Source organism: Exophiala bonariae (assembly GCF_035927105.1).
Source record: "Exophiala bonariae strain CCFEE 5792 chromosome Unknown scaffold_13, whole genome shotgun sequence".
Lineage (NCBI taxonomy): Eukaryota > Fungi > Ascomycota > Eurotiomycetes > Chaetothyriales > Herpotrichiellaceae > Exophiala > Exophiala bonariae.
The window spans coordinates 554,755-577,025 of record NW_027042488.1 but is presented as its reverse complement, the minus strand read 5'-3'; the positions used below and the strand labels follow the sequence as shown (position 1 = coordinate 577,025).

At 49.3% G+C, this 22,271-nt stretch overlaps 9 protein-coding genes across 9 annotated transcripts; 6 read left to right on the top strand and 3 right to left on the bottom strand.

Moving 5' to 3' along the window:
• Nucleotides 1-607: 607 nt before the first annotated feature.
• Nucleotides 608-1,966, bottom strand: LTR84_002511 (uncharacterized protein; the record flags this gene model as incomplete). The annotated part of the gene is made up of 3 exons (XM_064846121.1): nt 608-1,549; nt 1,599-1,730; nt 1,784-1,966. The coding sequence occupies 3 exons, from the start codon at nt 1,964-1,966 to the stop codon at nt 608-610; spliced, it is 1,257 nt and encodes a 418-aa protein (XP_064706346.1).
• Nucleotides 1,967-2,964: 998 nt separating this feature from the next.
• On the bottom strand, nt 2,965-4,144 carry LTR84_002510 (uncharacterized protein; the record flags this gene model as incomplete). Its single annotated transcript, XM_064846120.1, has 2 exons — nt 2,965-3,954; nt 4,019-4,144. The coding sequence occupies 2 exons, from the start codon at nt 4,142-4,144 to the stop codon at nt 2,965-2,967; spliced, it is 1,116 nt and encodes a 371-aa protein (XP_064706345.1).
• Nucleotides 4,145-4,826: 682 nt separating this feature from the next.
• LTR84_002509 (uncharacterized protein) lies at nt 4,827-6,161 on the top strand (the record flags this gene model as incomplete). The annotated part of the gene is made up of 1 exon (XM_064846119.1): nt 4,827-6,161. The coding sequence occupies one exon, from the start codon at nt 4,827-4,829 to the stop codon at nt 6,159-6,161; it is 1,335 nt and encodes a 444-aa protein (XP_064706344.1).
• A 384-nt stretch (nt 6,162-6,545) lies between these two features.
• On the top strand, nt 6,546-7,522 carry LTR84_002508 (uncharacterized protein; the record flags this gene model as incomplete). The annotated part of the gene is made up of 2 exons (XM_064846118.1): nt 6,546-6,981; nt 7,014-7,522. 2 exons carry the CDS (start codon nt 6,546-6,548, stop codon nt 7,520-7,522), a joined length of 945 nt encoding a protein of 314 aa, XP_064706343.1.
• A 1,251-nt stretch (nt 7,523-8,773) lies between these two features.
• On the top strand, nt 8,774-11,077 carry LTR84_002507 (uncharacterized protein; the record flags this gene model as incomplete). The annotated part of the gene is made up of 4 exons (XM_064846117.1): nt 8,774-9,393; nt 9,468-10,085; nt 10,150-10,712; nt 10,791-11,077. The coding sequence occupies 4 exons, from the start codon at nt 8,774-8,776 to the stop codon at nt 11,075-11,077; spliced, it is 2,088 nt and encodes a 695-aa protein (XP_064706342.1).
• Nucleotides 11,078-11,718: 641 nt separating this feature from the next.
• Nucleotides 11,719-12,968, top strand: LTR84_002506 (uncharacterized protein; the record flags this gene model as incomplete). The annotated part of the gene is made up of 3 exons (XM_064846116.1): nt 11,719-11,776; nt 11,835-11,842; nt 11,910-12,968. The coding sequence occupies 3 exons, from the start codon at nt 11,719-11,721 to the stop codon at nt 12,966-12,968; spliced, it is 1,125 nt and encodes a 374-aa protein (XP_064706341.1).
• Nucleotides 12,969-13,915: 947 nt separating this feature from the next.
• LTR84_002505 (uncharacterized protein) lies at nt 13,916-15,762 on the top strand (the record flags this gene model as incomplete). Its single annotated transcript, XM_064846115.1, has 2 exons — nt 13,916-13,967; nt 14,054-15,762. The coding sequence occupies 2 exons, from the start codon at nt 13,916-13,918 to the stop codon at nt 15,760-15,762; spliced, it is 1,761 nt and encodes a 586-aa protein (XP_064706340.1).
• A 439-nt stretch (nt 15,763-16,201) lies between these two features.
• LTR84_002504 (uncharacterized protein) lies at nt 16,202-16,888 on the bottom strand (the record flags this gene model as incomplete). Its single annotated transcript, XM_064846114.1, has 1 exon — nt 16,202-16,888. The coding sequence occupies one exon, from the start codon at nt 16,886-16,888 to the stop codon at nt 16,202-16,204; it is 687 nt and encodes a 228-aa protein (XP_064706339.1).
• Nucleotides 16,889-17,761: 873 nt separating this feature from the next.
• On the top strand, nt 17,762-19,811 carry LTR84_002503 (uncharacterized protein; the record flags this gene model as incomplete). The annotated part of the gene is made up of 4 exons (XM_064846113.1): nt 17,762-18,096; nt 18,148-19,251; nt 19,315-19,556; nt 19,636-19,811. The coding sequence occupies 4 exons, from the start codon at nt 17,762-17,764 to the stop codon at nt 19,809-19,811; spliced, it is 1,857 nt and encodes a 618-aa protein (XP_064706338.1).
• Nucleotides 19,812-22,271: the final 2,460 nt, after the last annotated feature.

Genomic DNA, 22,271 nt, shown 5'->3' with positions numbered 1-22,271 from the left:
CTGGGCATACATAATGTTGGGTCAGGATATGGATATATATCGGTTTGTCTGGTGGTGGCTTCTGGGTGCATTTAGTAGGACCCTGTTCGTACACAGTTTGAGATGCGTCTAAGGTGGCATCCGCCGCTTCAGCGTACCACGCACAACGTGAATTGATGGCATGTGCATCTGACTGAAAAATGAGCCTTGTTAACGAGTTTGACGCCGACGAAGTCACATGACAGCATCCCCTATTCACAGTCAAAATTGACATTTTGATATGTGTACACGTCGGATTATGGTATATCTGTGATATTGGGCAAGATATTCGTAAACAGCAAGAAGAGTGATATTTTGATGGCAAGTTTGGATAAAATCATTCGCACTCTGTCTCCCACGTTTTGTCTACCATTGCGAGATGTATGCAATGTCGCTCAAGAAGAAAATCCCCATGATCATCCCGCTATTTGTCTCCTCAAGAAAGAGATAGCTGTGCGTGGTTAAAATCGAAATTGGTGATGTACATGCTTCCACTCTTTTCATCCATCATTCCTCGTCACCATCATGATCGTCTTCAAGAAAACTGAAAAACAGCGGACCTGCCTAGTGTTCTGACCCCTGATCGGAATCAGTTCACATTCCTTACCACATCATCCAAAGCCTCCGCAAAGTATTTGACATTGCCCGTGTTTAGACCAGCCATGCTGATACGGCCGTTCTTGGTCATGTAGACATGCCATTTCTCTCTGATAGCAAGGACTTGTTTCTCGCTAATCCCGGTAAAACTGAACATGCCAATTTGACCAGTGATGTGATCCCAGTTACCTGGGGTGTCTAGTTTGTCTAATTCTGCCTTCAGGGACTTTCTCATCTCGATGATTCGTCCAGACATGGTTCTTAGATCACCTTCCCACTCAGCAAAGAGTTTGGGATCGTTCAACACCGTGCTTGCAATACGTGCGCCGTATGCAGGAGGGTTTGAGATCTCGGAGCGCTGAAGGATGGCGAGTTGAGAAGCCACGCGTTTTGTGATGTCCTTGGCCTGGGAGCCAGGCGCAGCGACAAAGTGAAAAGCACCTGCTCTTTCGCCGTACAGACCGAAGTTCTTGGCGAACGACTGTGCGATGATCAACTCGAAGCCCTGTTCAACGAAATACCGAATGGCGAAGTTATCCTGAGCCAAGTCACCGGAGGCAAAGCCTTGGTAAGCGCAGTCGAAGAAGGGGAAGAGTTTGCGATCTCGGACAACTTGAGCAATCTGCTTCCATTGGTCCTGAGTGGGGTCGACACCGGTGGGATTGTGAGCACAGGCATGTAAGAGGATAATGGAACCTTCTTTGGCCGAGTTCAAGGTACTGAGCAGACCTTCGCAATCGAGACCTTTTGTCTTTGCGGAGAAGTAAGGGTAGTTGGCGATGGGCAGGTGGACATTTGAGAAGATTTGATTATGATTTGCCCAAGTAGGACTAGAGAGGTAGATGGTGGGAGTGGGTTTGGGAAGGAACTTGGAAAGAAAGAGGCCACCCAGATGGACAGCACCTGTGCCAGAGATGGTCTGCAATGAAGCGGCCTGGAGGGCATGTTAGAATGTGGGAGAGGAAAGAGAGTGCGGCACGTACGCGGCCTTCTTTTATGGCAGGAGATTCGGGGCCCAGAATGAGCTTCTGAGCAGCGGAGGTGAACTCAGCAAGACCTGCGATGGGCAGATATTCGTGATTAAGGTTAGGATCTTGACGGATGATGTCGTCGGCCTGTGCAGCAGGAGTGAGCGATAGTGCTGGACTGGCGCGGGGGTGGTACACACCTTCTTCACCACGGGCAGAACCCAAGGCTTTGCATTGTTGTCGCGGTAGGCACCAATACCAAGATCGACCTTCTTGTCAAAGGTATCCTTTCTGTAAGCAGCCATCAGACCAAAGAGAGGGTCCTCTGGAGCCTGAGGGACGACACTCTCAGTGAAGAGAGTGTCAATGGTTGCAGAACCCATGGTGAGAGATTGGGTGGTGTGGTTGGTGAGTTGAGATAGACGGGCAGCGGTGGTGGCGATTGGGGATGAAGATGAGGATGAGTGTGAATTGGATATTGAAGAAGTATCGGGGGGATGGTCAGGCGGTGAGGGCATTTCTGGTTGAAGGGAAGTGCAATCGATGATAATAATAATAAGAATAAAAAAGTACGCTATAGATTTCTCAAACGTGTGACAGGCAAGGCAGGTGCAGCTGCAGCTGCAGTGGCTAAACGTGCTAAACTGGCAGGAGCAAGGTGAATGGCGGGGTGTACAGCTGGTGCAGTGGGCAGTGGACTGTTGCTAACTGGAAGGCACGGGGAGACGGAGCGGGCGGCGGGCTGCACTTGCCTCAGCGTCACAACAGTTGTGGAAGGGCGGGCGGATGGGATGCACTGAGGAAGAAATAAATTCCGGCAGTCCACTCCAACTTGTGGTGTCACTCCTTCCGTTTTATATTTCACTTCAATGCGTGCTTTAGAAACTGCCCGTGGTACCTGCACCTTCAAGTTGTGCCTGACAACTTCACAATCATGCCGAGGTTGTTTCTCCACCCAACATGGACATGAATCATCGCCGACAGGCATAATTGCGCGACTTCCGATTTGACAGCATTTTTCACCTCCATTCGGTCTTTCCCTGTTAATGTCCAGCCTTGCACAGGCACCGTGCCCCCTTACACAAAGCTGCCGTTTCTTCATGAATATACTGAGGTAGTAACGTGATGGATATCAATGCACGCCACTGTAGTTCTACATCCACTGGCATTGCCATTGACTTGCTTCCCCACTTTCCAGACACTGGCAGCTCCACCTGCAATGACCATCCTTCCATGGAGCCGGATCGGCTGATATCGGAACAAGTTGAAATCTGGGGAACAGGTCTTGGTCCCTTCCGAATCGTACTAGTGATATCGAATGTAGAGACCTGGCTAGCTGAGATGCCTTTGTTCTCTCGTTATTCCGATCCTCAGACCGAATTCAGAATATCAAGTCCCAAACCACGAGGAAAGAACAGAACCCTGCCGTTGCATAGAACACCAATCTTGCAGTACTGCTTCTCTCACTTGCCTTCTTCAGCTCCTTGTTGCCCTTTCGCACATTTTCATCCGTGGTAGCTGCATCTTGCACCAATTGCTCAATCATCTCCCCTTGCACTCCCAGGTGACCAACAAGTGTCCGTTGTAGACTGCCTATCTCCAGGAGACTCTTTTCCACTTGTGTCACTTTCGCCAGTTGGTCGTTGTAATGCTCAAAGATGCCTTTGTTCTCCTCTTCGAATAACTGTAGTTGCTCAGAGGTCAACTCCTGCTCACCACCTTGAGACGCGTCCAGCGCTGGGTTGTACTTGTCGTGCCCTCGTAGATCTCTCCCACTCTTGAGCTCGGCTCCATCCAGCATGCCCTCGAAATCGCTCCTAGCTTTAACACCCTTGTTCCTCGGGTCGTAGAGAACGCTCATTTGTTTCTCTCGTTCTCGATCCAGTCGCTTCTCCACCATCTCCTGCTGCGCGGTGACCGCATCCTTGAGCATTTTCCCCAAGTACCACAGCACTCCGTCGCGCATCGATTTGAGCATCTTGACCTTTCCCTCCTCCATCAATTGATCCTCTGGCTTCCCTGCATCAGGCGCATCGCCATCCCCAGCCGCCCAACGCCATAGCACTGAATTTGGCTGGCCATATTTCTTCTCGAGAATTTTGGTAGACGTTTCGTGCTGCAGATTGACTGCAGATGAGATGTTGACAATGTGATTATTGATATCCCGTAATACCGATGACGTTTGGCTGTCTATTGCCTCCCGCTGTGAATCTGAAAGATGCTCGGGGATATCCGCCAGAGTATTTGTTGACCCCGTAATCGGCGCAGCTACTGACTGCGGTCGTCTGGACTGTCGTGCAGGCGGCGCGGTCGAAAGATAGGGAGTGCGAATCGCGCGTAGGTAGGACAGTAGTGAGGAGATAGACCTGTTCTGGAGCGTTCCATGTTAGTACTGATAAAGCTTCCACCATTCCGAATTGTGGAAAGCGCCATACGATTTGATATGCCTCTTTTAAGAACGAGTCGAGATTGGCTGCGCCATAGTCGGAGTGACCTGCGATGGGCTTCGCAGAATGCTGTTTGACCAATATCGACGACAATGATGGTGTAAGATCACTCATTGTGACCAAAGCTTGCCCTTGTAGTCTCGTCCGAGTACAAGAGCTTGTTGGCCGTGGTAGTGGTTAAACCACGCAAAGACTGGGACACATTTCACACCACGCTGGCTCTCCAAAATTCTGACGTACGTCGAGCCTCGTATTTCTCCGCCCGGCAGCCTCGTAGCCTTGCCCGACTTCTAAAGTCACGCTCTAGGCTTCACTGCTTAGACTTAAGCTAGATTTCACTCTAATACGAGCTATATATAGATCCCTGTGCATTTAAGCACTTTATGGTCTCGTTGAGTCTATCTCATTCAGGGCATATACTGATGACATAACCTTCTCTTGGTCAAGGCTACCTGATTGGGGACTTGGAGTTATGTCGTTAAGGCTTTCTATCCCAAATCTTAGATATAACAGGTGCGTTAAGCATCCATAGCCGACCTGCACTTCTTTTACCTCCTCGATTGTGACCAATTTTGAGGAACATAATTGTGGTAAGGAGGAATGACCAACCTCGGTACTAACTAGATAGGCACCTGATAGGTGGTTATAGATCGGCAACTTGTTTCCCCACCTAAGCATCATTGAAAGCTCCTTTCCATACATCATCCGCATAGAACCATTCAAAATAACACTGCTGAACAAGAAAATATAGTGTCTGGAACGTGTTCATACCATCATCAAGGAATTTACGATCGAAATGGCTAAGAAGACAGAACTTTGGCAACTGAACAAGCCATACACCGAGCCTGACCCGGACGCTCCATCCGGCTATCAGCGTGAAATCTACAGCTCCCTTCGTTCACCAACTTTTTCGGTCAAGCCGGCAGAATGGGAAAGACTTGCACGGTCAAAGGTTCCTGCAGCAAATTTCGGCTACGTCTACGGATCAGCCAGTACAGCCACGACCAATGCCGCCAATCTATCTGCTTTTGATCGATACCGTCTCAGGCCATCCATGTTGGTCAATGCGACTCGCAGAGACCTGAGTGTTGAGTTATTTGGCACCAAGTACTCTAGTCCACTACTCATCGCCCCTGTCGGCGTGCAAAAGATCATGCACAAGGATGCCGAAGATGCCACAGCTCGAGCGGCTAACAATGTGAAAGTTCCTTACATTTTGTCATCCGCCGCAACCCGGACCATAGAACAAGTCGCAGAGTCCAACGGGGACGGCGATCGCTGGTATCAACTCTACTGGCCACGGCCTCAGTGGGAAGAAGTAACGGCCAGCCTCCTCAACCGAGCCAAATCAAATGGCTACAAGGTACTTGTCGTGACGCTTGACACTTTCAATCTGGCTTGGAGGCCAACAGATCTCGACACTAGCTACCTGCCGTTCATCTGGGGTGATGGATGTCAGGTCGGGACTTCAGATCCAGTGTTCACCGCTCGGTACGAGCGAGAACTGAAGAACGACACGAGAACTTCCGGGGAGAAATTGGCAGAGCTGTGGAATCTCGTCCAGCGGCCCGGGTCTATCTACGGCGCTGCAAAAGTGTTGGCCAACGTGTCAACGCTACAAAAATCGAGAGCCTGGCTAGATGTGTTGAACAGCGGAACTTACCGCGAATGGCAACATCTCGAAACGCTCAAGAAACTCTGGGATGGACCCATTGTTCTCAAGGGCATTCAAACGGTTGAAGATGCTCATCGAGCCATCGACTACGGAATTGACGGCATTATTGTCTCGAACCACGGAGGTCGCCAGTGTGACGGTGCGATCGCATCGCTAGACGCGCTAGCTGAAATTGCTGCAGACGAAAGGGTACAAAAGTCGAAGCTTACCCTCCTCTTCGACAGTGGCATTCGCTCTGGAAGTGATGTCCTCAAAGCCTTGGCCTTGGGTGCCAAAGCCGTGCTGATTGGTCGGCCCTACATGTATGGCCTCGCGATGGGTGGTCAGGAGGGCGTTGAGCATGTCCTCAAGTGCTTGCTGGCTGACACCGATAATATGCTAGGCAACATGGGGAAGAAGAGTATCAAAGATCTGAGTAGATACGATCTCCAGATTCGATCGGAGTCGAAACTGTGATCAAATATTCATTTTGAGGATACACTCACAATTCAACCTCGTCAATATTTACTTTTCCCCCCTCGAGATCTGTGTACTTTCAGAAATATCACCAGCCTCAGTCTCTTCTCTTGTCTTGTCTCATCGAAGACAGTAGCCAATAGATGCCTGTTATGGCCGCCTTATCAACCAAACCTCCCACCCCTGTGTTTGGGGTGGAATTCTCTCCCGTTCATACAACCAACCCAACATCGATATGAATGACTTGGAATAAAGCATGCTAATCTTTGATTGATCCTACACTTTGTCAACTCTTGCGAATAGTCATTCGTCCATTGGTGGTTGACAAACGACGGAGTGTTTGGCATTGTCACTAATGTCACCTTGCCGTATTCCTTTATCAAAATGCAAATATATCCCCAGACTTTGAATCCCGCCACTCGAGGCTTGGTCCTTACCACAACCCTCAATATGTTCTCCTTATTTCTCTGGTCGGGTGGTATGTTCATGCTAGAAATGCTCATTGCTTTCACCGCATTCGATCTCAAATCCAGCAAACATGAAAGTAAATACAAAGCTCAAGCTCAAGCTCAACCACAAATTGTCGTCTCTCGAGAGAAGCTCAACAGAGCTCGGGCTATCTCGAATGCTGAGACAGCATTACGACGAGCCAACCAAAGGAGACGGGGACAGAAGAGTGCAACTAAACATCCATCATGGCTCAACCTCACCAGGCACGGCACCTGGTTTAAAAATGCTCAAGATTTGATGGCTCCTGCAACAACAATGCTGAGCGAAGGATTCGAGTTTAACGCACAGATCAGAGAGACTGATTGTGTCCGTAAGTCGTATAGTGAGGGAGACAACCGAAAGAGGCGACGAGCCACGACCTGTCCACCAATGGGGCTGCAAACGGACCCGGTGAACTCAATGGTGTGGAATCTGGCGCCACTACGGAATCCGAACGAGAAGCAGCTGATGACCTCTCTCACAGAGTCCTGTTGCTTCTCAACGACAGATCATGGGAAGAAGTTCCAGAGTGTTGCATCCCAGAACCCGAGAAAACCTCTCAAACGGAAATGATGCGGTGGGCCACCACGGGCGTTGTAGGGGTCACAGCCTTGGAGGGCTTCAGCGCATATCTCCAGCGCGCCTTCGAAGCCGAACAACAACATGAACGAGAACGAAAAGGGGTTGGAGAATTGAAAGATCGATCGGCTGCACTTGCTAACGTTCAAAAAACGCCAAAAACTGAAAGCTTCCCGTCTTCACCACAAATTCGGGAGAAGGCGAGATGTTTTCTGAGAGATATGCAAGAGAATCCACTGTCGGATCTGCAGGAGCTGGTCGATGGTTTCGCTTCACTGCATGGAGTGGAATAACTACTCCAGTACCAGAGGGTGCCGCTTACGAGAGTTACTCTGAATGCAGGGCTTTGGCATCTATAGCTGTGTTGCCCAATAATTAGGACGCGTTCGGGTCGTTGTCGCACGAGACGTCCGTTCTCCTGTCGAAGAACGATTGATTGAGATGACCACGAATGTGGAAATACTGAAATGTCGAAATATTTAAAATCCAGCTATTTTTTGTCCTCATAACTCACTACTTCCCGAGCTGTAGTCTAGTTGAGCGGTATCTGGTAGCCTTGGTTTTTTGTCTGTGTGCGTAAGTAGTGGTCGCGGGACCCAGAGAAAGTAATGCGAAGTGTCCTATCGTCTATAGCATCTTAATCAACCGGTACACAACTTCCATGTGCTCTGTGATTGTGCAATCTCAACGACGCGCGTCTTCATATCCGAGTGATATGATCACTAGTTAGGTAATGAATCTGCTAGACGGCATACAGATATGGGCAGAAAATCGGCCAGCCTTCGCCGAAGGTGGAGTCATGTTGGCCGGACCTATCAGGCAGCTCTGGGCTTAAAGGGCCAGATGGTCGTTACCAGAGGGTCTGGGAAATTAATGTCGGTCGGGGTGTTCATTGTGTTATTATTGAAGGAATTGAGCGCTCAGCAGCGAGATGGTCTTTTTCTGCTCCAGAAATCGTGGTTTGAGAGGGATTGGTAGAAATGCTTCTAGTTAGTGAGGTTGCCCAGCGAGGCTGGCTTTAAAAGGAGAACAAATATTTGGCTAGTTAAGTACCTAACTGACTTAGGTAGCCAAGTTGTCGCGCAATTAAAAGTGAGTTGAGGTATGCAGCGCCTCGAGTTCTGGGTGCTTCAGGCACTCACAGGTTCCAAATTTACCTAGGTATGTGCGAGCTCAGGGGCGACTAGTTAAGCCTCGGCTCTGCAGCCTTGGCCCCAGTCCTCTATGGGCAGGCGAAGCACCTCGAAATTCGTTGTTTCTTTCCGCAATCCATTGGACAGCTTTGCCCTCTGGCACGTCTTTTTGAGCCCGCCACTACCTATCCTCGCAATGTGATGTCTGACAACGAAGCCCGGCCTCATAGATCAAGAAGGCAGCGACCTTGTGACCGTTGTCGCTCACGGAAGACCGCCTGTGTCATCACTGGTAGTCGACCTTGTCGGTCCTGTGAACGAGCGGGCGTACAATGTACGTTCATCGCACCACCTACCACTCGATTGCGCCACCAGCGTCAGGAGGAGATTACCTCTGGTAAGTAGATAGCCATGATACTATGTTTATTTTCGGTCGGTGATAATGGTCAAGGCCCTCCTGATGATTTCCACATGGAAGCTGCATATCCTGTGGGGGAAGAGGACGGACAGCAGGAGAACGGCTCATATGGAGTCACCGATCCTGGTTCAGCCATAGCTTTGGCTGGCGCAGTGACTTTTAATGAGAATGAACAAAATCAATCTCCGCTCTGGACATTCTCCGAACCAAATCACGGCTTCCGACCTCTTGAGCCTGCTAATATTCCACAACAAATTCCTCTCGATTCCATATCAGTTCCTTTCTATGACCCTGGCATCCAACACGTCCGCTCAATTGAAACACTGGACCAGTCCAATGTACAGTTGTGTGGTACATCAGCCGAGCTCGATCCATGGCTTCTCAGGCATTGCAAATTCGACGATGTCGGTATGCGATCTTATGGCAAGATCCGTATTCGAAATGTCGGTGGAGTGCCCGTCAACACTATGGTTCCGGTGCACTTTACCGTTGTTAACGACTCTTTCCATGAGCCAATAGGAACTCGGACAACGCCTGTCAAATCTATAGAAGTGCGTCGTGCGGAGTTAAATGCGTTGATCCCTCCTGAAATGGGGTTAAAGTTGATATCTTTGTGAGTGAGATCATTCTTGAGACATGATATTTTCCCCAGAACTTCACAGACAACCTAACCTATAACCGTTATAGATACTTCAAATTCGTGTTTCCTGAACTCCCCATAGTCTCTCGCCACCGGACGGATCTGCTCACCTCGAATCCTACAAATGGCTTCTCTGGTTTCCCAGTTATGCTTCTGGCGGCAATTTATGCGAGTGCATTTCCATTTTGTGTTCATGAACCGTCACTCCACTTATCAACAGCGTTTGATGGTCTACCCGTCGATGCGCTATGGGACATGGTCTACGGCCTCATAACGGAAAACGTTCACCGACCCAAACTGGCTGTAGTACAGGCGGCACTGTTATTCATGCAGCGACCTCCCAGTGGAAGAACCCAAGCATTGAACGATAATCCGGTGACTTGGTCTTTTTGGGCCAGTATTCTTGGTCTTTCCAACTCTTTGGGCTTGCATCTTGAGTGCCGCCGATGGGGCATTCCCACTTGGGAGAAGCGTCTTAGACGTAGGCTGTGGTGGGCAATCTACATTGAAGATACTTGGAGAAGCTTCCTGTCAGGACGGCCGCCATTCATCCATACTAATGAGTGGGATGTTGGCGAACTTGATGATACAGACTTCGTGCACAATATTGCTCCACCTCCGATGTCTCGCCGTCCACCTGTCTCAACGGCGAGTAATGGTCGTGGGTGCATATTCCCACATGTCGTTCGTCTAACTATCCTGGTGTCGGAGATTTACCAAAACTTCTAGTGAGCCCTTCTTCAGCCCACATATCTTCCCGGCTAAGCTAATCATACGGTCAACTCGAAGCACACTCAAGGCTTCCCAGAACCTTTCTTGTGATTTTCAAGCATCGATTGATACGGCGAAACCTCTTCGCGTAAAGCTCCAGTCATGGTATTCGAGCCTCCCAGATCATTTTCGAATCAACATCAACAATCCAGTGCGGCAGACGTCTTGGAAATCTCCAGCGAAAGACGGAGTGGCAGTCTTACAATTCTGCTATCTCATAGCCGAAGTCCTACTGTACCGAGCAATACTAAGAAGCATCGCTCGCTCTCCGCCATTAGCTATTATTACCGGTGGTGAAGAAGACGAGGGAGACGAAGACTACCTCTCTTTAATAGATCGCACAAGTTGGGAAGATCTCTTCACCAGCAACTTCGACCTTGACCAGCTGCCTCCAGCCACTGCTATTGATTCTAGTGCCGCTTTGGAAGCGACACTCAACGTCGCAGAGAAATGTGGTGGCATTGTCACGCATTTCGTTAAGAGTCTTGGTCATGAGGATTTTGACTCACTGTGGTATGGATGTAAGTCATCATGGGCCATGTTTCATACAGCCGTTTCTCCTTTACCGTTCATAATTTGCTGAATTGCTACTTGTCAAGGGATCCGCTTATGCCTTGCCGCCATGTCCAACTTCGTTACCCTCCTCCTTGTCCAGGCACCCAACGCAGCACGTGCTGCAAAGGCTAAAAGTCTGTGGAAACTGTGGCTTGGCAGTCTGCAGCGTCAGTACAAGCACAATAGCCCGCTATTTATGCTAGGGCTCGTCCGACTCAACTCTTGGCCATTGGCAGATCTGGACAAGTGCTTCGAAGTCCCTGACCATGTGTCTCAGGTACTATCCGGAGATAAGCCTTTGAATGCAGCTGACGAAGAATTCTTGCACTGATCGATTGGTGGCATGTAATCTCTTTAACACGACACGTGCCAAAACTTGGCTTTGCCGAGTACAAGGAGTGATCCAACGAGCAACGCCTCAATGTTCATCAGTCTTGCGCTCTATGGAGATATGAGCCGGTTTCAGGAAATGATATAGAAGGCTTGTTTTGAATTTTACTCCCTCTTACAACCAAGAGACGACAAGTGATTGGAACTCGTAGTACCGACAAGCCGTCAACAGGGTCGTGATGCCACTCCCGAGGTTCACTACAAGCATGTTTAGCTTGGCCGATACTATCATCGTTCCGCCGAAGTTTTCGGCATCCGGCCAGCAAACCTGTGAAACTTTGTGTCCGTGGTAAAGTTGCGATCTGTATCATGCAGTCTTCAGGTGTGGGACCTGAGGCGTCAGTTCGACCCTAGTCTAGATCAGCCCACCGTAAACACTTGATATCTCCAAGTTCGCGCAATGCAACATGATCTTCCCCAAATTCACAATGATGCGCTACAAGAAGACCTGCTCTAGTTGTATATCCTGTGGATGTCAGAGAGAATACTATATCTTCAAACGATACTCGAAGATTGACCGCCAATAGATCGGGAACTCTCGACCGAATCAATAACCATAGCCCAACAAAACACCTTTCACAAATGTCGAACCCCGAGGGTGTTGGTGTCCGAATCCCATTATGGCTGGATTGTGACCCAGGTATGTGATCTCCTTATTGGCGAAGGCATAGTTCGCATGTCTCTGACCAGCTTCGAAGGACATGATGTGAGACAGTCCCTGATTGCGGAAGATCAATACTTAGATGCTCTGGAATGCTAACCTACGCACCAAGGATGCCTGCGCCATTTTGTTATCAATTTACCATCCCGCGCTTCGAATACTAGGAATTAGCACAGTTAACGGAAACGCACCATTAGGAAAAGTCACTAGGAACGCATTGAGTGTCCTCGAGGCCATTGGGGCGACAGAAGTCCCTGTCTATGCTGGAGCCAGTATTCCCTTTTGCCGGGAAATCCGCTCCGCGCCTGAGGTGCATGGCGAAAGTGGTTTAGCAGGCACCGAACTACTACCTGACCCAACTTGCAAAGCACAATCTGGTAGCGCTGTCAATGCTATGCGGGACGCATTGCTGTCCTGTCCGCCAAATTCTGCATGGTTAGTCGCCGTCGGGCCGCTCACAAATATTGCTCTCCTCTTCGCCATGTATCCAGAAGTTGCCGCGCACGTAAAGGGACTAAGTGTCATGGGGGGAGCAGTCGGGAACGGCTTCGCGCCCGAAATATATCTTGGGCCCCCTTATGTTGATGAGAGCGGCAAGACCCAGGATCGGTGTGGCAACTACACACCATTTGCAGAGTTCAACGTCTGGGCGGATCCTGAGTCAGCTCGCAGTGTATTCTTGATACCTGAGTTGAAGCAGAAAACATTCCTCATTCCCTTGGATGTGTCTCACCAAGCGTACACGACTAAGAAAGCCCGGCAACTGTTATTGCATGGCAACAAGGGTGTGACGAGATTAAGGGCCATGTTCAACGAACTCTTCATCTACGTTGCGGGCACATATGAAGATGCCTGGGGCATGGACGATGGAGCTCCTCTGCACGATCCTTTGGCGGTCGCTCTTATCCTAGCTGATTATCCTGATCCAGAAATCCGCATTGATTTCGACGACAACAATGGCGAGCGATGGAGCGTGGATGTGGTTTTGTCTGGTTTGGAAGAAGGCCGGACCATCGTCACCAAGTTGAAAGAAGGCACGCCAGGGGTTCTCATTCCACGGTCCCTTGATGTTAACAAATTTTGGCTCACCTTGGAATCATGCATGGCAAAAGCTGATGAAAAGACTGGCTATGTGAAGCTGTCACCACCTCGAGGCCACGCGAAGCTCTGAATGGCATTGGCTAATGGTCGCAAACTTACAAAAATTGAGATGATGCTTGCCAAATTTTCTCCATAGAATATTCTGTTCATCATGTGGCATCACACAGAATCTGGAGCGGTCTCCTCGGTCCTACGTGATGCAAAGGATGCCATTTACTTGCCACTTGTGACGTAAATCGTTAGGCTGTAGCAAAAAGGTAAAGCCGTAACCATCTTGTACCTCTGGTATTGATGACTTGGAAAGTCACCAAGTCCTAAATTGTCGGGACCCACATGATTACCTAGTCTCCAGTATAAATCCTGGGCGTTGAGATGGCGATCGCTCCTAGCAGGGCAGATGAGGCTGTCTGGCCACGAGGGGCCTCCACACGCCATCCACCCATGACGGTACGAAGTGAGAACCTGCATACTTTCTTTTAGCCTCTGCCCCGGGAAATGATGTCGACCATTTCGAGCTAAGGAGCGAAGATATCAGCTGGGGAATGATGTTGACATAGTATTGCTGCCTCGGCGGTTGGTGAACAAGGTTGATCGGCCAAGGAACCAATCGACGTTCTGGTTGTTGGCCGATCTCCGGCGGACGGGACACCGCTCCTTAGACTGGACGAAGATAATCTTGGTACTCATGCACACCTTGAGCATTGTGAACGGGCATCGAGGGCTCTGTAAGCGTTGTGTTCATCGCCAATACATTGGCCTCGCTCGGGGTTCATGATGCCTGAGCAATCTAGACCATATGGCCAATCGCAATATCTCAAATTGGCTCCGCGCAAGTCTTTAATGAGAAAAATGGCCTGACTTTGCCTCTCGTGCTTCCATGGCTCGGCCTCAAGATCCGAGACCATCCTCCTGCCGGTCCTTTCAACAGCTCTTGTGAGGTAATGTATATCTGAGTCGAATCCTGATGAACATTGCCATAGTATATTCCAGATTTTTGGGAGCAAAATTATCGACATCATGGCATCAACAGGAGTTACCGACAAAGCTGACTTAGTGGTCATAGGTAGTGGTGAGTGCATTCTGTCTTGTTTGTCTTAATTGTCCTAAGATTTATGGGCTACATAGACTGATTGATATCAAATGATCTGCAAACAGGATGGAACGGCCTTTGCTCGGCCAAGACATACCACCAGTGCCACCCACAAGCAAATGTGATCGTTCTAGATGACCAGCCCACCATTGGTGGAGTCTGGGCTGAGCATCGCTTGTATCCTGGACTCAAGACCAACAACATGAGAGGCAACTACGAATTTGGAGATTTCACTTTTCAACAAGCGGGTTTGGACGTCAAGCATGGGGTGCACATTCTGGGTGACGAAGTCCACGAATATCTGAAAAGATATTCCCAGCACTTTGACATCTATCAACATATCCGATTCAATGTTAAGGTCATCTCGGCTGAGCATCTTTCCGACAGTCGCGGTTGGCTGCTTTCCACCACAGAGAAGAATAGCCACAAGATCAAGCAGATCTTGACGAGAAGGTTGATTGTTGCTACAGGTCTTACTTCGGACGCCTTTGTTCCACAAATTCCTGGCAGTGACACCGATGGAGCGCCACCCATGGTACATGTCAAAGATTTCCAAGATCGTTCTGACCAACTATTCAAGTCCGCCAAAAGAGCAACCATTCTCGGAGGTACCAAATCAGCATGGGATGCGTCATATGCATTTGCAACTGCAGGTATTCCCGTGGACTGGATTATCCGAGAGTCTGGACATGGTCCTGTCTGGATGTCACCTGCATTCTTTGATAAGAAGCGGGATATATTGTTGGAACGCCTGGTCCACACCCGTGCAGTTAGCCTTTTCAGCCCTTGCGCCTGGGGAAATGAAGACAACTATGGCTGGGTGCGTCGGTTTTTGCACAATACTCGCATTGGACGTTGGTGCGTGAGCAAGTACTGGGGATATATGCAGCATCGACTGGTCCGCACGAACGGCTACGGAGAGCATGACGAGGTCAAGAAGCTGCAACCCTGGGTGGACATCTTTTGGATTGCCGGGTCTTTAAGCATCCTAAACTACAAGTCAAACTTCTTCGATCTGGTTCGCTCTGGTATGATTAAAGTCCACATAGCCGACATTTCAGAACTCGGAGATCATGAGATCCATCTCTCCAACAACTCGATCATCCCATCCGACGTTCTTATCTGCTCAACGGGCTGGCGACATCGGCCAGCGATCGAGTTTCTACCGAAAGGCATTGAGTTCAGTTTGGGTATCCCAACATCAAGCTCAAATCCAGATCCCCAATCGGTGGCTAAAGTAGATGCTGAATTGATGGAGAGATTCCCGGCTTTGCGAAAGCAACCCACTCTCAACTCACGGTACAAACCCATGGGAGGTGTCAAACCTAGTGAATCCTTGGCGGAGCCTTATCGGTTGTACCGATTCATGGTGCCTCCCACTCTGTATGAGGAGAGAAGTATCGCATTTGCCGGTATTGTGCAGTCTATCAGCACCGTCTACATTGCAATGGCCCAGGCGCTATGGGTGACGGCTTATTTTGATGGTTTCAAGCCATCTCTACTTGTCGCCTGCAAGAGCGAGGAGGATCAGAAGAAAAAGATCAAGTGGGACACACTTCTTCACACGCAGTATGGCAAATGGCGCTGTCCTGGCGGCTACGGCTCTCGGTTTCCTGATTTTGTCTATGATGGAATTCCATACCTTGATCTACTATTGCGAGATCTTGAATTGAAGAATAAGAGAAAGAGCAGTCTCTGGAAAGAGTTATTCGAACCGTATCTCACCACGGACTATGCTGGTTTGGTAGACGAGTGGAGAATCAAAAGTGCATAAGTGCCAGTAGGATAGCTGACAGCCCTGCGAAGCTTATGCCGCCCAACCAATGAGAACCTTGGCTAGAACGATAAAATGAGACTTATCAGATTGATGTCCTAACCGGTATGTTTGAGAAGCTGCGAATTAAATTCGATGCCTTTCAACAATACTGCTAGTACTGGCTCGCCTAAATGGTTTTTCTATTCTACCATATCCGGAAGTGCCAAACTTCTTAGTCGAGCTTTTCGTGATACGAACCGCGATAGGATTCACAATTTATATGAAATATGGTTGAACTTGCCCAGGTACGGGAACCAAGGTATTGAATCTAACTGAATAGTATGGAAAAATTCGGACTACAGCGTCTGCGTAGTAAGCTAAGCAAAGGTACGAACTGATCGACTGTGAGGTTAGGAGAGTTGTATCGCTCGCAATATCAACTTCAGCGGACTCACAATCAGGGCATTCCCATCCCTCCGTCAATCTCCACCACGCTTCCATTCATATATCGACTATTGTCGCTGAATAGGAACGCCACCACATCCGCTACTTCTTCAGCGGTTCCAACCCGCCTCAAACCGATTGTTTCTGCCACTGACTGTAGCATCGCTGGTCCTGCACGCACTGAATTGTTGGTCGGGGTGTTAATCGCCCCTGGGCAGATAACATTGACACGAATTCCCTTACTGCCGAGCTCCAGGGCCATGCACTTAGACCAGCCAATGACTGCGTACTTGGTAGCACAGTAAACCGCAATTCCTTCAGTCGGGTTCAGACCACAGACCGAGGATACGTTAACAAAGGACGACCCAGACTTCATGTTCGGCACACAGGCCCGTGTCATGGTGAAGACACTTTTCAGATTCGTGTCGACGAGTCGGTGCCAATAGTCATCGCTGATCTGCTCGAGCTCGAGCTTTGTAGGATTTATTCCCGCACAGTTGAAGACATGTGTGATTGTGCCATATCGGGTGACCACGTTCTGCACGAACTTATCAACCTCCTCCGTTGAGCGAACGTCCAGACGTTCAGAAAAGCATTCAGCTCCAAAGTCCTTGCTCACGTTGATACACTCTTGAAGAGTGTCGGAAAGTGACTCTGTACAAATGTCTGAGAGAGCGAGAGTCGCCCCTGACTGAGCCATTTTGACGGCGGTGGCTCGTCCAATGCCACTGCCGGCCCCCGTGATTACCACTACCTGACCTTGAAAGCTGGCCATCCCGTGTTGGCACTTTTCTCTTAGTGGTTGTGGATTATCCTGGTTGACCTGATCCTCGAGGGCTCTTGTGTAGCCATCTAGATCTTTGCACCCTCTGCCATGTATCTAGGCAAGACGCAGATACCGAGGACGGCCGACGTAGATCGCTGTCGGCCAACGATGATCGGGCACAGGGCTGCTTACCGGCCAAGAAGGACTTGAGGTTAGTCTTGGTCGACATGAGCCGCTAGGACTGCGCTAGCAATCACCTAGATAGGCACATTCACACGTTGACACATCCGCTACATGTAAGTATGGTGCGGTTATGTGTTTTCCCCGGGTTTCCTCATGCAAGGCTAGACGCTTCGAGATTGTATCTTCTCCTTTTGGGAGAGAAACTTGCCCGTTTCATCGTGGGTAATTGGACAATTCGTCGGGTCCAGAGTTACTCGATGCCGATATTGTTTGAAAATCAGAGGTAGCTGAGAAGATATCGCAACTCAATGGACAACGCCCCGTCTTTCCGCGCATATGCTTCGCGGAGTCGAGGCCTGGTCTATGGGACTACGATATCAAGGCCTTTCACTTTGGCCGATCGTGCAATCTGCTTCCTCCCACCTTCGCGGACATGTACTGCTGCATTTGGATGTCCAGCCATCGGAGTAACGAAAATAGTATGCCGCTCACAAATATCTTCTTCAAGTGTGGGCGATAGCGTGATGGACATATATGTGCTCCAATGCTCCATGGCAATTCTCCCGTGCCACATCCCTACACTTGTCACATTGGCTCTGCTTTTAGCACTGTCCTGTCATCATCATGAGCTCAGCTGAGTTCCCCACAGGCAACAAGGTATATCAGCCACATACATTGAGACCTATCTCCAGTAACGACAAGAGTGTCACATCACCAGAAATGACAACAACCAGGGAAGACCCTCAATCTCAGTATCCCAGCATCGCCGGAGACGAGGCCAATTCGTCCGAAGTCAAATCAGCCTTAGTCAAGGAAGAAGCAAGTGTGGAGAAAGCAGGATTAACATCAAGCTCTCGAGAGAGTGATGCTCCGGAGCCAGGGTCAACGAGAAGATTTGTCCAATACTTCTCAAAATGGAAGATATTCATGCAGATTTTCATATGGCTCTTGTTCACTGGGTATGTTACTTCCCATCGATTGCCTGTCTTCCTGGTAGCTGACGTTCTCAGATGGTGGATCGCAGGATTGGTACTGCATCGTTATGACTATGGCTGGCTCATCCCGTTCCTTCTCTATCTCTGCATCACACTGCGGATCATCTTCAACTTTGTCTCCATCAGCCACATCATGCATCCGGTCCGTTGGACGTACGATCGAACGGCGATGCAGGTCTACAACCGCATACCACCCAGGTATCGCGTGTGGTCTGCAGCAGTCGTGACCCTTGCAGTTATATGTCTTGGTTCTTTCGTGCCAGAAGAGTCCATTGACAACACCCGGGCCAACCGGGCAGTCTCAATTTTCGGCCTACTCGTATTCATCGCCATCTTGTGGGCTACCTCGAGGGATCGCAAGAGGATACCATGGCATACTGTCATCGGTGGAATGCTCATCCAGTTCATTATCGCCGTTTTCGTCCTCAAGACCAAAGCCGGTTACGACATTTTCAACTTCATCTCCTACCTCGCTCGCGCATTCCTGGGGTACGCCGAAGATGGGCTGCGCTTTCTCACCTCTCAGGATACCGTGGACCTCCACTACTTCATTACCAATGTGATCCCAGCTATCATATTTTTCATCGCGGTAACACAGTGTCTCTACCACCTAGGAGCTTTACAGTGGCTGGTGGTGAAGTTCGCCCACCTTTTCTTTTGGGCACTGCGGGTCTCCGGAGCGGAAGCAGTGGTCGCGTCAGCGTCGCCGTTTCTTGGTCAAGGCGAGTCAGCTATCTTGATCCGACCGTATATCCCGTACTTGACGAAAGCTGAAATTCACCAGATCATGTGTTCGGGGTTCGCGACGATCGCAGGTTCCGTGCTTGTGGCTTATATTTCCCTGGGACTCAATCCACAGGCACTGGTATCTTCTTGCATTATGTCGATCCCAGCATCTCTAGCAGTCTCCAAGCTGAGGTATCCTGAGACGGAAGAGACCTTGACCTCAGGACACGTCAACATCCCAGATGATGAGGAGGAACGTTCGGCGAACGTGCTGCACGCCTTCACCAAGGGTACGTGGCTAGGCATCAAAATCTCTGGTGCGATCGTTGCCGTATTGCTCTCGATCATCGCATTAGTCGCACTGATTAATGGACTGCTCGGCTGGTGGGGACGGTCAGTATTATCCTCTACTTTTAACCTCCGAAGTAAATTTTCTGACTTATCTTCCCTTTACAGGTACATCAATATCACCCAAGACAGCGAGCCTTACCTTTCTCTTCAATTGCTCTTGGGCTATATCTGTTACCCAGTGGCTTTCTTGATCGGCATTCCTCGACCGGACTTACGCAAAGTTGGCGAACTGATCGGGACGAAGATCATAACCAATGAGTTTGTGGCCTTCAGTGCTCTGACCACCGAGCCACAATACATCTCCATGAGCCCCCGGTCTCAGCTTATTGCCACATACGCACTCTGCGGTAAGCACTTTTTCTCTTTGAGAAAACGTCCTTGCGGCTGTGTAGTTTGGCAAATACTAATAATGTCTCCATCATGCAGGGTTCGGCAACCTCGGCTCCCTGGGTGTACAAATAGGAGTTCTCACCCAGCTGGCTCCATCCAGAGCTGGCGATGTTGCTCGTGTAGCTTTGTCTGCACTCTTTTGCGGCATTATTTCCACGTTGACCTCCGCCTCGATTGCGGGTATGCTCGTGACAGATCAACGTAATGGCTGAATAGTCACCACGGGTGATGTGTCTCTTGCTCGCTTCGGGTTCAATAATAAGCTGAGTCGGAGAGTGTTTCCTTCCAAACAGCGATGAAACGCCGAGATTTCAGGTACGGTGGGACTGTGAGGGTTGAAGCACGAATAGCGCCAGCTGTGAATGACGGCTGTCATTCACGAAATACTACGGATAACCAAGTCGAAGTGCGAAAATTGCAAGAATCTGTATTTAATGACTAGTCCTCTTGTAAATCGCGTAAAATTCCCTCTATCGAGTACGTATCCGGCAGATGTTCTATACCGAGAAAACTGAAAGGCGTTACCTAAGATCTTCGATATCAAATAGACTAGCATTCTTTCTATCAAAGATGGTAATGGATTAGACAATTCCGAATGGTTATAGACAGTGACCGTGTTCGACAGGCTAGTATAAAAATATTACGCCGTCCGCGAATACAGTATTCTCGTGCTCAGACCAGAACAGGACTGCGGCGACGAATGCCACTGGGTCGGGCGGTGACTTACAGGAAGCGGGCGTGGTCTCAGTATAGTACATTCACATGGCACAATTGAGGAAATATACACTGATCGTTGATTTCACTTGCGCTTGCTCTGGAGCTGCCTGAGCCATGAGGGTGTTATGGGTAGCGAGTACAACTTAGACACGGCTGAATTGTGACTGTCATGGGAATATGATCCGGGGGGAGGAGAGAGAGAGAATCGAAAGACTACTGGACGAGGAGCTGCAGGTAGTGATCGCAGTTTTCAGATAGACTTAGACCTCCACGACGTTCAATGTTGTCCTTGTCGAATCTGGCCCTCACTCAATGCGGCGGTGTACAATTCCTACATTGTCTTCAATAAATGGTGTAGTAGACATCCCTCCGGGACTCAGAGGGTGCACAATATCTTGCAGGAGCGCGAGTGATCAAGCCGCACAATGGGCAGAGCTTTGCGCATGCTCCAACGTTTGTCTCGGTTTGCCTCAAGCGCAACATATTTCCCCTCTGATATCTTCATTCGATTCCGGAATTACACTGTCACGCAGTTCTGTATCTCAAGCGCATGCACGAAGGCAGGGCTGTTCATGAGCTGAGATCGTCGGCCTAAACAGACAGGAGCTGAAGTTTATTACTGGATCCAATGTCATCCGAAGTTAGACAAACGCTTCGAATGATAGACCCGCTGACCCAGTCGCCAAAAATCGACGAATTGACTCTTGTAGGCAGGTGTGCGTTGATGAGTAAATGGTCCGTAGTATCTGGGTATGGGGTCGGTGTGTGTTCTTCACTGCATGGTTTGCAGAATCTGGCTTCTGTCAAGTCGGCAGCTTACCTTGGTAGGCTTATCCCTAGACCTTTAGGGGGGTGTCCTCAGCAGCACCATGTATCATGTAAGAAACTAGTGTCGCGCAACGCCTTCCCAACGTCCGTCAATTCACAAGTCGTTTCCTTAGAGGGTATAAAAGCGGTTTTTTGACAGTGGTGAAACAAAATTACGGCTGTGATCGGCACAAGTATCCGTAGCAAGCGAAAGACTGGTCGAGATTGTAGCCGGCATGGTGCTGAAGCGAAATCTAAGCGAAGAGCGAGCGTTTGTGTATCCGTAGTCCGGCTTGTGAGCAGCATTGGCCAACTGCCATATGGGAAAGTACCACAAATGTGTCTTAATGCCAATCTCATGCTGTCATACCAGGCACCTCGGCCGCGGCAGTCAGCACTTGATATCGAGAGAATGGTGCGTTTAGAATGGAATTTTGAACAAATGACAATCATGGAACACCTTCCAGTGGCAGCCATTGGTCAAGCCTTTTCGAAACTTAGTTGTCGTTGAAGGATCCGGATCCAACTCCCGTTGGACCCGTTTGCAGAGACATAACCCAATTGGTCTCGCTCCACAAGGCGTTGAGCTTAGGTCTCTTAGGGGTTTCCATGAAACTGTAAGATGCTGGCGATGAAAGCTATTGCTGAGAATGGCATACAGTAAAGTACTTCGGATCTCTAGAACACATCTGACGGGAAAAGATGAATTGCTCATCCAGGTTCTGAAATGACCCTCAGAACTCGGACGACATTGGATTGCCGGCGTCGTACATGGGAGTCAACGAGATGGAAATGGCTCTCCAGAGCTTAATTTTGATGCCCAATGCGGTCCCACTCTTCCTATCGCCGCGAACATGATTATGATTAGAGTGGATGAAGCTATCTCCAACGGCCCCTGATTAATGTTACAGAATCTGCTGACGGCAAGAGTCATGACCTGTTCTTTGAATGAGGGTGTCAAGTGGGTTTGTACTGGTGAAGCGACCTAATTGTCGTGAATGATAGTATGGTATTTCGTGTCAATTTTCGCGTTCGCCTCCTCAAGATTGCGCAGAAACACGCTTGGAAGATCTATCTGTTTCCCATAGTGCACAGTGGAGTGGTGATATAGGGCTTGACATATTTGGATCAAAAGCAGTTTGAAGGGT